This window comes from Macaca nemestrina, chromosome 19, assembly GCF_043159975.1.
Source record: "Macaca nemestrina isolate mMacNem1 chromosome 19, mMacNem.hap1, whole genome shotgun sequence".
Taxonomy (NCBI): Eukaryota; Metazoa; Chordata; class Mammalia; order Primates; family Cercopithecidae; genus Macaca; species Macaca nemestrina.
This window is the reverse complement of record NC_092143.1, coordinates 73995174-74009206: the sequence shown is the minus strand read 5'-3', so window position 1 is coordinate 74009206 and position 14033 is coordinate 73995174. Positions and strand designations below refer to the sequence as shown.

The 14033-nt window shown below is 41.3% G+C and overlaps 1 protein-coding gene across 5 annotated transcripts in view; it reads left to right on the top strand.

The window, feature by feature from the left end:
- The window catches only part of LOC105478822 (myomesin 1), a 178900-nt gene that overhangs the window by 28697 nt on the left and 136170 nt on the right, over window positions 1–14033 (top strand). For 2 of the 5 annotated variants that reach the window (XM_011736455.2, XM_071085595.1), the window contains exons 1-2: window positions 2528–2694; window positions 7337–7654. In XM_011736455.2, coding sequence (XP_011734757.2) covers window positions 7365–7654 — 290 coding nt within the window. In that variant the 5' untranslated portion in view covers window positions 2528–2694; window positions 7337–7364. Of the gene's footprint in view, window positions 1–2527; window positions 2695–6707; window positions 6791–7336; window positions 7655–14033 lie in introns of those variants that run through there. The other 3 variants (XM_011736457.3, XM_011736454.3, XM_071085596.1) reach the window with 2 other exon arrangements.

Here is a 14033-nt window from a genome sequence, read left to right as displayed (position 1 = left end):
ATGTATATGATAATCAAATAAGATCTTGTAAAACAGTGTTACATCCTGGCATATAGCAAATAGTCATTAAATATTAGCTATTATTAGGAGGACTTATATCTCCTATTTTTGTTTATTTTTCCTCTTTTCTGCTTTGAGAAGATTTGGGGCAATTTACCAATATTCTCTAGAGAAACGGCTCACCAGGAATCATTCTAATGGCTGGTGGATAAGACTTGAGAAGAATCACTGCATTCTGTATTGGATGTTTAGAGAACAAATGGATGCTTGGGGAACATAACACTTGGAAAACTCGCCTATAGCTTCCAGATAGCTAAAATGTCCACATGCTCACTAATAGCAGATGTATGTATATGAAGAAATTCCAGGCTGAATTTCACAGGTAACTGGATCAGAACTAGGTGGAATAGATTCTTTTACATACTTTGAGTAGCTCAGAAGCTAACCCTCTATTACAAGTGAAGACCCATATTGCACTTGAAGGGCCATTTCAAAATATCTAGTTTCTTACCAGCAAAGTACACTGGAGGAGATAGCAATACATGACTACAAGTACACAGCGTTTGGAATCAAATATCTCTGAATGAAGTTGCGTTTTTGTCATCTACCAGCTGTGTGATCTTTGGCAAATGCCTTCCCTTCTAGAAGCCTTGCTTTCCTCAACGAGGTAATGGAGCTGTACTTTGCAAGGTATGATAAGAAGTCAGTGGGATCATGTATATAAACTGCCTATCCCAATGTCTGGCACTGGATAGGTCCTGAACAGTGTTAACTGTAGTGATCATCAAGAAAGTCATGATGAAGTATACTATAATATTGAGTCTGTTCAATATCTTGATAGAGGCTGGGTGCAGTAGCTCACGCCTGTAATTCCAGCACTTTGGGAGACTGAGGCAGGTGGATTACTGGAATCCAGGAGTTTGAGACCAGCCTGGGCAACATGGTGAAACTCCATTTCTACCAAAAGTTAAAAAAAAAAAAAAATTAGCCGGGTTTGGTGGCACGCACCTGTAGCTACTCGGGAGGCTGAGGTGGGAGAATTGCTTGAGCCTGGGAGGCAGAGGTTGCAGTGAGCCAAGACTGCACCACTGCACTCCAGCTTGGGCAACAGAGTGAGACCCTGTATCAAAAAGAAAAACAATTTTGATAGACACAAGTAACCTTTATTCAGTTGATGTAACATCACTGTCAGAACATAAGGCCAATAGATCAAAATACCAACCTACTGCATACATATAATCTAACAATGAGTTTTTATATTATTGGTGTCAGTAATAATAGCTGATATTTACTGAGTCTATATTATGTAACTGTCACTAGGTCAAGTGCTGTGTCTGCAGTATCACATTTAATCACGACAGCAATCCTATAATTTGGATATTATTATCCCCATTTTATAGACAAAAAACCTGAAGCTTAGGAAGGAGAAATAAATTGCTAGAGATTACATGGCTACTAAGTGCTATCAGTATAGTGGGATCTAGATCTGGTCTGAATCAACACAGGCTCTCACTACCGGGTTATACCTCCTCTTCATTGGTCACACCATTTAAAGAACGAAGAAAGGGAATCTCTTATTAGATGGACTGACCCTACTCTGAGTTAGGAAGGATGAAACACTGAGTTGCATCTCAAAAGGCTTTAGTTAATGAACAGGGAATCAAATATTCAGGCCTGGCCAGGCGCGGTGGCTCACGCCTGTAATCCAGCACTTTGGGAGGCTGAGGCAGGTGGATCACGAGGTCAGGAGATCGAGACCATCCTGGCTAACACGGTAAAACCCGTCTCTACTAAAAATACAAAAAATTAGCCGGGCGTGGTGGCGGGCACCTGTAGTCCCAGCTACTCGGGAGGCTGAGGCAGGAGAGTGGCTTGAACCTGGGAGGCAGAGCTTGCAGTGAGTCGAGATCGCGCCACTGCACTCCAGCCTGGGCGACAGGGCGAGTATCCATCCCCCACCCCCCCCCCCCAAAAAAAATATATATATATATAGAGAGAGAGAGTCAGGCTTGAAGCTAGGACCTCACCTTGTAAATTTTCCTGAAATGAGAGAAATAGTGACTGTGATGTCAGGTAAAAATTGCCACCACGTGTAACCCATTTCTTCCTTATTTTGCCTTTAGTTAGCTTCAAGTTCTTTTTCACTTTGTATCTTTTAAATGTACTGTACGTGTGTTACTAACAGCATGCCCAGAACCATATCTTGGCATTAAAATTCCATGAAGTCCATTTTGAGACTCATATTACTACACCTATTTTTAGCTGTTAACACAAACCACTCTTTCCATTACACTTTTACATTATCTAATGATAAAGTGACATTGAAAATAGCTCCTGTTGCCAAATAAAAATCCTATATTTTGTTTAATTGGGCCAGACCCATTGACCGGCATTATGCAATTATATTACTGAGGCAGCTACCTGCCCGCGCCCCTCTCCTCCTCCTGGTTTGGGACTACCCTCCCCATCTGCTGCTATATTTAACTGCTTTCTTGGCCATAAAAGGCTGGTTGTGTGGCCTGACATTCGACTGCCTGACCACATGCATTATTTTTGAACTGGCCTCCAGGGTCCTGTCTTTAGCCCTGCCTCTTAACATTTTCTTGGACTCAACCTAGGCGGAGTTTTCATTCTCTCATCCAGCTCCTCGGCCTCATCGGAACATTTCCACCACCATCACTCCTTTGGAAACTGGTAAGTGTGACACTGAAGCAGAAGAATGCACTTGATAGCTTATGAGCTTAGCAGCACTGCAGTGTAAGTGCTTTCTTTCTGTCTTCTGAACTCAGCAGTTTTCTCAAAGAGATGTCAGAATCACAGAGAAATAGGAAAGAGAAGCTCCAGGGAGGGAAACCAGAACAGCCGGGTGCCAGTTGGGCTGGCACAGCTCTTCTCTCACATCACTGTATTCTTTTGAAATTAAGCTGCTGTTCCTGGAACTGTAAGGAGGTCATATTTGCCTCGGATTGAACTGCAAGCGTGTGTTTAGTGCTCCTTCCAAGCACGGTTTGGTTGAAATCTGAAATGGGTGAGAGACAGGAGGCCCTGTGTTTTCAATCCTGTGTGTGCCATACAATGCTCCCTGGTTACAAATTAGACCGAAAGAAGAAAAATTAACTCTGAAGTCACTAGTTTATAATTCAGGGATCTTGCTGTGACAATGCAATGTGGGTAAATGTGAGTATGCACAATGATATGGCCTCAAAACAGTTAAGTAATATTTCAGAGGCAACATAGAGCCCCACATAGCGATTTTTCTGGGAATCGTTTTCATCAGCTTTTGCCCTTTAATGACTGCACAAAGGTATCATAAATTACAGCTACGGAATTTGTATTTCTTCCTAAATTCTCAAATTATTTTCAGAAAGAAAATTTAGGTCTTAAAGAAACAAAAGACACTAAAACCATCTTTCCTCCCAACCTTCTCCAGCTGTCATGTGTTGGGGCTAATCCTGGCTTTAGTTAACTTCAAGGGCTTACTTGATGAAGAGGAGGTGGTTGTACCTTTGTTCCAGAGGTCAGGGCTGTGACAACAGCAGGGAGGACTTCAAGTCAAACCCCGTTTACTTGTAACCTACTATCTATGTGAGAGGAATATTAAGTATTATTAAAAATAAATGTATTTGGGAGAAATGAAACAGGGTAAAAAATAGTATTGGGGCAAGATATTTAAAGATTTTATTTTGTGAAAATAACAGCATTTCAAATAATCTGGGGAGTGAATTTAGTTTATAACATAACAAGGTTCTTTATTATTTATTTGAAAATCATTAAAATAACATGTGCCATGTTACAATGTAGTATCATAACAGAAACTTCTCTAATATCTTTATAACTGCCTAATATAATTCTGTATTAACATTTTCTAACCCCTTTCGTCTAGTAGTTATTAGTTATACATGGTAATTATCCTCTATATTTTGTAACAGAAAATAGCCATCTATTTAAGGGTTGAAGCAAAGTTGCCTGCTAGTAGCTATTTTTTTCTCTTAGGAAATGCCATGTAGATTGATATCTTCCATGAGCCCTAAGATAAATATTTCTGGAGTGAAGTTTGCTCGATTTTCTTCTCTAGGGAATACATGCTGACTTTTAAAATAGTTTAAATAAAAAGTAGTTTTAAACTTGACAAAGAATATGCTGAGTTTAGAAGGATTCATTCTTCATTTTGAATTTTTTAAAAAATGACATTTGGAGAAAACAGATCACTTTAAAACTAATTCTACAGCATTAAAACACTTGGGGGGTGGAGCTTTTATAAAACTATTACTTCATCCAGGGTTGTCAACATGGCTGATAGGCCTGCTTCAGTGGATAGACTATTCAAGAATGCTAAGGCAATGTGATGTCTCCCCACCCTATGCTAAACAAACATACCCTTTGACTTTCAGTAGAACTGTTAGCTCAAGTTCACAATGCCAGCTGCCACCCTGGGAATCGACTCTCTTACCTCTTTATGTAGGGAGACTAGAAGCCTGTATGTTCCTTATGGAGCAAACAGTTGTGTTTTTTTTGTTGTTTTTTTTTTCTGCTTTGAGACTATACCTTTGCTTGAAGTGTTTGTGAGATTTGAGAGAGCTTATATATAAGATTAGCATACTCCAGGGTTCAGTTCTAGAACTTTATTTTATTTATTTTATTTTATCTTAGATTTTTATGATAGAGACAAGGTCTCACCATGTCGCCCAAGCTGGTCTCAAACTTCTGGGCTCAGGAAATCCTCCTGCCTTGGCCTCTCAAAGTGCTGGATTACAGGCGTGAGCCACCATGCCTGTAATTTTCTTTTCCGTGTATAATGGTTCTCACCTGTTTTCTTTTAGGACTTTCTTTTCTGTGTATAATGGTTCTCACCTGTTTTCTTTTAGGACTTTCTTTTCCGTGTATAATGGTTCTCACCTGTTTTCTTTTAGGACTTTCTTTTCCGTGTATAATGGTGCTCATCTGTTTTCTTTTAGGACTTTCTTTTCCGTGTATAATGGTGCTCATCTGTTTTCTTGGCTTTCAATACCACCTATATGCTGTTGACTCCCAAATGTAAATCTGCATCCTGGACTTCTCCCCTGCACTCCAGAGTCACGTATCCAACTCCCACTTAAAATGTCTCCTCTGGGAGGTCTAACAGGCGTCTCAGATGTAGAGCATTAAAATCAATCGCCTGTTTTTCCACCCCAAATTGATACTTTCCCACATTCCTCCCCATCTCAGTTAATAGCAACTTGTCTTTCAATTGCTCAGGCAAAAACCTTGGAGTCATCTCTTTCTTTCACATCCTAATTCACAACTTTCAGCAAATGCCATTGGTTCTAACTTCAAAACCTGTGCAGAGCTTGACCACCTCTCACACTTTCACTGCTACCCCTGTCACCTCTAGCCTGGACAATTGCAGTGGACTTTGTATTCTTTTGCCAGCAAAGTGCCATGGACTGGGTGGCTTAAACAACAGAAATTTATTACCTTACAACTCTGGAGGCTGAAGTCCAAGATGAAGGTGTCAGCTGGGTTGGTCTCTTCTCAGGTCTATTCTTGGCTCATGGATGGCTGTCTTCTCCCTGTGTCTCCACATGGCCTTCCCTCTGTTATATACATATTTGGGTCTTGGTTTTCTTTTCCTATAGAGACACCATCATATAGAATTAGGGCCCATCCTAATGGCCTAATTTTAACTTCCTCTTTAAGGACCCTATCTCCAAATATGGTCACATTTTGAGGTACTGGAGGTTAGGGCTTCAACCTAGGAATTCTGAGAGGATACAACTCAGCCCTTTCATAAGTCTCCTGGCTTTCACTCTCTTCCCTCCACAGTCGATCTTCAGACATCGGCAAGAATGAGTCTCAGCTCAGAGTCTTCCAATGGCTTCTCAGCCCTTTCACAGTATTAGCTGAAGTCCTTACTGCTACCTATATGACCCTACACTACCAGCCCATCCCCCATGCTCACAGCTCACCTCTCTGACATCATCTCCTATACCTCTCCCACCCCAGAACCCCTGCCAATCAGCGGTTCCTGGAGCACGATAGTCATGTTCATTCCTCAGTGCCTTTGCTCTGGTCTTCCTTCTGGAATACTCTTCCCCAGAAAGTCTCATGCTCAGATGTACTTTCTAGGGAAGCTATCCCTGCTGAGGCTGTTGAAAATTGCATCCATCCCTCTTACCTGCTTTGTTTTTCTCTGGTTCTTGGCATATTAACCTATGTCATACTTGACTTGTTTTCTCTATCGTCTTTCTCCTGCAGTAGACTGTATGGTTCTGAACAAGGTGATTACAGCAGGCATTTTGTCTGTTTTGTTTACCACTGTATTTTTTTGTTTTGTTTTGTTTTGAGACAGAGTCTTGCTCTGTTGTCCAGTATGGAGTGCAGTGGCGCAACCTCGGCTCACTCCAAACTCTGCCTCTGAGTTCAAGTGATTCTCCTGCCTCAGCCACCGGAGTAGCTGGGACTACAGGTGCCCACCACCATGTCAGGCTAATTTTTGTATTTTTAGTAGAGACGGGGTTTTGCCATGTTGGCCAGGCTGGTCTTCAACTCCTGACCTCAAGTGACTCGCCTGCCTCAGCCTCCCAAAGTGCTGGGATTACAGGCATGAGCCACCACTCCCAGCCTCACTACTGGATTTGATGGGCTGGATGGTGCCAGGCGCACAGTAGGTGCTGCTAATTATTTGTTGAATGAACACCACGTGACTCTATCCTTCCACATTCTTCCAGATGAAGTCCCAAATGAAGAATGAAATGGCAGAAAATTAGAAATATGTATTGTGGAGAGTCTGAGGAAAAAGCACAATAGCCAGGTTAGAAAAACTTTGTTTTTCTAGGAAAACCTCCTAGATATAATTTTTTTTAAAAAGGTACAATGACAGGACAAGCCCATCTGGGCTATGAAGTGGAGAGTTTTTTGAATATCCAGTTATGCTAAACTTCATACCCTTTTTGGTTTACTCTTTGGAAAAGATAAGAATATTAATTTTTATTTTATTTTTTTAGACAGGGTCTTGCTCTGTCACCCAAGCTGAGTGCAAGGGTCAATCATAGCTCACTGCAGCCTCGAAGTCTTGGGCTCAAGCAATCCTCCTGCCTCAGCCTCCGGAGTAGCTGGGACTACGGACACACACACCACACCCGGCTAAATTTTTCTTTTTTCTTTTTGTAGAGATAGGGTCTCACTGTGTTGGCCAGGTTGACTTTGAGTTCCCGGCCTCAAGAGATCGTCGTTGGGATTTCAAGCATGAACCACGGCACCCAGCCAAGTGTATTGATTTTTACACATTGATTTAGATGACTTGTTCTATGGAATTTGTTCCTTAATAATTCACTCAAAAAGTGTTGTTTTCCTTCAGGTGGCCCGGTTCCTTCAAGGGGCACAGGATGTCTTTGCCTTTTTATCAGAGGTCCCACCAGCACTATGATTTCAGCTACCGCAACAAGGACCTCCGCACCACCGTGAGCCACTACCAGCATGAGAAGAAGCGCTCGGCCATCTACACCCAGGGCTCCACGGCCTACAGCAGCCGCTCCTCCGCCGCGCACCGCCAGGAAGCCGAGGCCTTCCGCCAGGCGTCCGCCGCCTCCTTCCAGCAGCAGGCCTCACAGTATGCCCTGAGCTCTGACGTCAGTCGGAAGGCGGCCTCAGCCTTTGATTATGGCTCCTCCCATGGGTATGTCGGAAGCACTCTTCCCACCTCAGGGAAGAGGCGTGTGCGCTGAGTCACCCTCCCAGTTACTTCTTGTTTTGTATTGGTTTGGTCTTGGTTTTCTGAGGCAGAGTTTCGCTCTTGTTGCCCAGGCTGGAGTTCACTGCAACCTCTGCTGCCTCCTGGGTTCGATCGATTCTCCTGCCTCAGCCTCCTGAGTAGCTGGGATTACAGGCATGCACCACCACGCCCGGCTAATTTTGTAATTTTAGTGGAGACGGGGTTTCGCTATGTTGGCCAGGCTGGTTTCGAGCCCCTGACCTCAGGTGTTCCACCCGCCTGGGCCTCTCAAAGTGCTAGGATTGCAGGCGTGAGCCACCGTGCCCAGCCTCTCCCAGTTACTTCTTAAATAGGGCAGCCCAGCATTTCAACCAAGTGTGCAGGCAGACCTTGGTTGGGAGACCTGGGACCCATGCCTACCTATTTCCCTTTATTGTCTCTTTTAGCTTCACAAAGAGCTTGGTGGTCTCACGGGCGAGCCTTGCTTGTGTTGCCAATTTGCTATTTCTAAGAGCAGGGAAATTTTGCCACAGGTTACTTGAGCAGCAGCAGGGCCACAAAAGATCATTTCAGTACTCACAGCGGGTTTCCTCGCACTCAGAATGTTTCTGCCTAGATGAGAAGCTGATATATAGAATTTAAAATTCACAGGTCACAGGAGACTGAACTACTGCAAAGATGTATTCTATTAAATATTTTTTCAATATCTAATAGCAAATACTTAAATTCAGAACTACTATTTATGCAACAAATAGTTTCTTTAGCTCGACCATTTGATAAAAATATGGCCCTATTTCAGTCAAAGAATGATAGGAACCAACCTGTATTCTGACAAAATCAGGTTTATTGACCCAATGCAATGAAGGAGACTAAACACTAGAGGAAAAGGGGCTATTTTAGGATTCTGGGAAGAGTGGAGCTTAGATGCAGGTCTGGTCTGCAAAGTGAACCCAGGGTGCTGTTTCTTTGGAAACAATAAAGTAAAGATAAGTGTGGACTGTTGCATCCCCAAACCCCTTATCTGGGACTTCTCACCAGAAGTGGGAATTGAGGCTGCTTCTCTGCTTCAGTGAAGCAACTAAGATCCTGCAGGCAAGAGTGAGATGTTTTACTCTTACTGATAAAATTTTAAACAGCAAGCTCACTGATTGTCTTTGATATTAGAGAAGAGTTTCTCAGTGAGTCTATAGTCACTCGAAGAAGGGGGTCACTGTGACACTTTACAACAGCAATGTCTCTGGAGAAATGTCATTTCCTGTTCACTTTGCAGTTGGCTTATCTGTGGCTGCTATTTCAGCCTGATGAGTGACGGGCAGATATTTACTTTCTCAGTCCAAGGCAAGTTTTATTTTCTTCATATTCAGAATGATCCCCTGTTCATGGACATTAAAAAAACACTTGCAAGATACATGTGACTTTTATTTAAAATCTATGTTCCACAGAAAAAAAATTGCTGATCTTCAAAACATAGACATTTCTGGGCTATGTGGTCAATAACCACCTTCTGCCTCTAATCCTCTTCTCCAAAGTATCTGGCATAGGTTGCATTTTTTGCTATAAACGTAACATAGTTTTCAGTCTTACAAAACTTAAGTCCACAAAATATCCGGTAGGGCAACTAGAAAAGCTGTTTTCTCTGGGAATCTAAAAAGGTATTGAGAAAATAATAGAGTGGTCAGTTTAACTAGAAGTGACGCATGCTTCCAGGGGCAGAAATTCCTAAATCCCTCTTGGATTTGAGCAGCATCTGATCTATAGCTATCATTTTATCAGTGAAGGTGGCCTCCTGGGAGCTTCTGCTGGGTTCAGTAACAGCCAGGTTCTGCTGGGGTTTACCTGGAATGTATGATGGCAACACTCTGAAATTCCATTTAAAATGGAACAGGATCACTTCGCAGTCTCAAGTTCATAGGTCATATTCTGCCGTGGGCTATTCATAAGGATCATACATTGGCTGCAGATATGGAAATACTGTCACTGAGGTGAATTCATTTCTTCTAGCACTTGCTTCAAACGAACTGCCTTCCAAAGAAAAGCTGGGAGGAATTAATACCAAATGTATATGACAGCCTCAATTTGTTTCCCTGAAAAATGTTCTGCAGATATGCTTAAGAACCTCATTTAGGAAAATACATATAATAGAGAAAGATTACATTTTAAATATCCATTTTCCTGGACTGTCTGTGCTAGGTTTATAGAAGATGGGCATTTTCATTATAAGGCAGTTGTCAAGGTAACTACTTGTGTACTTATTTCATTTCCCCAGTGCTGTAGAATCCAGAGTTTTATGAATTTGTATTTTTAAAGGATCTTTATTTTCTCAACTCTATTGCAAAATTTTATATTAAAATTATTTTAATTTTATACAAATCCTTCTTTTAGCCACATATGCAATATTTATATTTATTCATAATCTGATATATCATTAGTAATTAAACCTTTAAGCAAATTTTATTATGAAAACATTTGCTCTATATAATCCTCAGGAGACTTAGCCATTTTGGCCATAAAGAGCCTTAGACAATAAACTTTCTCTAGGGAATGGGACTGTAATTATTTTTCTATGTTCAAACTCATTACTTTTTCCTTCCTACTATGTATATATTTTTGTAGGTAGGTATTTATTATGGCTTGCTATGTTTGAACAACTTAAACTTTTTGGTAGAAGCATGCTGACCTAGAAACAAGAGGGGGAAAAATGCCAATATGTTTTCCTTTGAATAATTCAATGTGAAAGACAAAGAAAGCCAACTCAATCCTGAAGGTATTTTAGTCTTTCTTTTTTTAGACCTAGAACACAGGTGCAGATAATATTTTTTGAACACTTCAAAGTCTTCATAATTCCTTTAGGTTATATTTTAGCTTGCTCAAAATGAAGCAACTTTTTCCTGCTAAATGAAAGCATTCTCTTTGGATTGTGTACAGTGTTGTTGATTAAAACCCCTAGGGTTGGAAATGTGCCTCTGTGGAGTGTAAGTGCTCCGCTTGGTCTATTTTTAGCTCTGCTTTGTAGTTAGATGTCCAGGGTTAAAGTGGAAACTATGGAGAGTTACATGTGCTCAGGGCTTGGCTGACCTTAGTGAGTCTTAGGAACAATGACTAGTTTAGTGTCAGTGCGCTTGCAGTACAGATCAGTTACCAATTGTATTCTGAGCCACGGGTTATAAAGTAAATTCTGGACGGCTTACTCTAAATGCCTTTGTTCTTGGTCACAGTGGGAAAAATAAAGAAAATAATTTAGGAAAACAAAAACTCTTCAAATGACAAGATTACTACTGTTTCATGCTAATCAACAAAATATCATCAGGATTAAAGGAGCAGTGTTACTCATGACCACTTTGCAACCATTAGGCAAGGGTTCTTAACCTCTGTCCATGAATGGTTTCAGTAGAGTCTTGGATGATCTGAAATTATATGCAAAATTATGCACAGATGAGAACTTTTCTGGAGAGAGGGACTGTAACTTTCATCGGATTTTCAGGGAGCTCTGTGACTCACCAAAGGTCAGAACCATTGCTCTAGAAAGTCTAAAAATGAATAACAGAGTCTAGTGTATGACCGGAGGACCTCTTTCCTAATGCCAATGTTATAAGGACTTAGGATGAAATAAGGCAGATGTTTACAGAAAAGGTGGGATTATGGAAAGCAGGCACCTTCCATTCTTGCAAGTAAGCTGGATCATACATTAAGATGAAAATAATTTTAAAAGAATGTTTTCTTATTCTTGTAAGTAGAATGAATGACTTACAAGAATGAATAGCTTACAAAAACCAGAGAACAGCACAGCAGGTTTCTCAGGTTATGGGAAGATTTAGAGCTGTTCCTCAGCCTTCCATGGTAACAGTAGACATTTATTCTAAACAGACTAAAATTCAGCCTATATGACATAATTCAGCATTGCATTCTCTATACCACCGAGTCTTTAGAACAGCTCTGAACAGTAGAAATTTTTATCCTCATTTCGTAAATGAGAAAATTGGAAACCAAGGAGATTAAATGACTTTTCTTCATTACACTAGGAAGGAGCAGAGTAGTTATTTGAACCCTCGTCATACCCAAGTCCCCACCCTTTCCGCGGGCACGTCATGCCAGTTACAGTCAGCAACTCCCCTTGATCATACACCACTGGGTTTTCCTTGAAACATCAATATGTAGTTTTGCATTGTGCTTCCTTTGATTTAGCCTTCTTGTGGAGAAGCTATTGAGCACCAAAATAACCAAGATTTAGAGCAGGGTACAGTAGATGGAAGGACACAAATTCTAACAAAGAAAACCCAAGGAGTGTCCATGAATGCCAATCCTGGAAACTTACAGACACTTTAACCCACCATTTAGAATCAGACATAGATATTTGCAAAGGAGTCTCAGAGACAGCAGTTTGGGTATACAAACACTGAGGCTTGAGTGACTTTCCCTGGGCACCCTAACTTTAAACCATGCCCCTCACCTACCCCTATGTCACATTGATCAACCACCCCCAGTGTGTCACCCAGCTTATAACCTCTTGAAACTACTAGAGTTGGTGAAGACCATGCTAACATTCAAAACAGTTATAATTCAGACAGAAGATACCAATGCTAAAAATAGAGACCACTAAACACAGCAGAGAGTGCAGAGAACTTGAAAGCTTGTTCCATCTCCTACCCCAATATCCTTTCAAAATGTGTTACCAAAGAAATCTGCCTTGTGGACACTTTTGTGTCCTAACCTCAGCTATGAGCTGTAGATTCATGTTATTTTCTACATATCTATTTCTGTAAAATGAGGAAAATGACTGTCCCTCATGTTGTGAAGTCGAAAAGAGATAATCATGTAAGATGTTGAGTGTGGTGGCTGGCACAGGGGGAACACTCAGTGAGGTTTAGGCGTTCTAAGTCATTTATTCAGTAAATATTTACTGAGCGCTAAGCACTGCTGTAGGTGCTTGGGATAAATTACTGAGCACGTTATATTGAATTCTGTTCTATTAAGTAGAATTATATTTTATACCAGAAGGTAATACATGTTATAGAAACAATAAGAAACAGCAGGGTAAGAGAGATCAGGAATGTGGGCCAGGAGTACAGGTTAGAATTTTCAAGAGGGCAGTCAGGCCTTGTGAGAAAGTGATATCTGAGCAAAGACATGAAGTAGCTCAGAGAGTTAGCCATGAGGTTATCTGGGGAAAATAGACCAGGCATCAGGGACAGCCACTGCAAGGCCTTACAGCACAGAACAGCATCGAGGCCCATGCAAGGGAATGAGGGGAGTGATGGATAGTGCAGGTGGAGAGGATGTCAGGAACGTGATGGGTGGGGCAGGACTGATCATGGAGGGCCTGTGGGCCATTGAAGGGAGTCGATATTCTGAGTTAAAGAAGGAATCCATGACAGTTTTGAGCAGAATAGCGACATGCTCTGACTCAGCGGTAACGGCATCACTGTGGCTGTTGCAGAAGCAAGCTCCCTTGTTAGGAGGCTAATGCTGTGGTCCAGCCAGGGCCAGATGTGCAGAAGAGGGGATGTGTGAGCAGGTGCCAGATGTGAGGGTCTACTGGTTATGGCTGAGTTCTGAATTCCTTCAGATTTCTCTCAGAGCTCCTCAGCACCCTTAACCAGGGAGTTTTGAGGCTGTGAAATGGTCTGTGGAGATTTTGCGCATATAACGAATCTTCTGAGACTCTCTTTAGGTGATATGATGATAGTAAAACCATTTACTTGTTCCCCATTTTCCCAGATTCCATCCACGCCATGTCTAAGAAATGCCTTATTCTTTTGTTAGTGTTTTTCTGGTATGTAATAGGAAAAGCACCTTGAAATAATGATAGTTGTATGGAGACTCAAATCCATCTGGAGACTGAAGTGGCTGAATCTGAATAACAAAAAATATTGAGCCAATTGACTGTTACTGGAAATGACATTTGCTTAGGAAGCTGCTGATAGTCTGGGCACAGTGGCTCATGCCTGTAATCCCAACACTCAAGGAGGCCAAGGCAGGAGGATTGCTGGAGCCCAGGAGTTTGAGCCCAGCCTGGGCAACATAGTGAAACCTTGTCTCTATTGTTGCTGATATATCAAGGTTTTACTTTTTTCCTTTAGAAATGATTTTATTGCTTCTTCTCTAAATAAAATTTTAATTATTATATATAAGAAAAAAGCATCATAGTTCATGGGTAACAAAAATCAATACAATATTCTAGGGTTTGTCTTCCAGTATTTAAATACCAACAAAATGATGAGCCACATTATCTCCTATATGGTAGAAGTTCAGAGGGAAATAGCTATGAAAGTAGAAAAGCCAGAGTTACTTTGTTCAAAAGGCTGTTGCATTATGTTGTTTTTATTTTTTAATAGATGGGATCTTG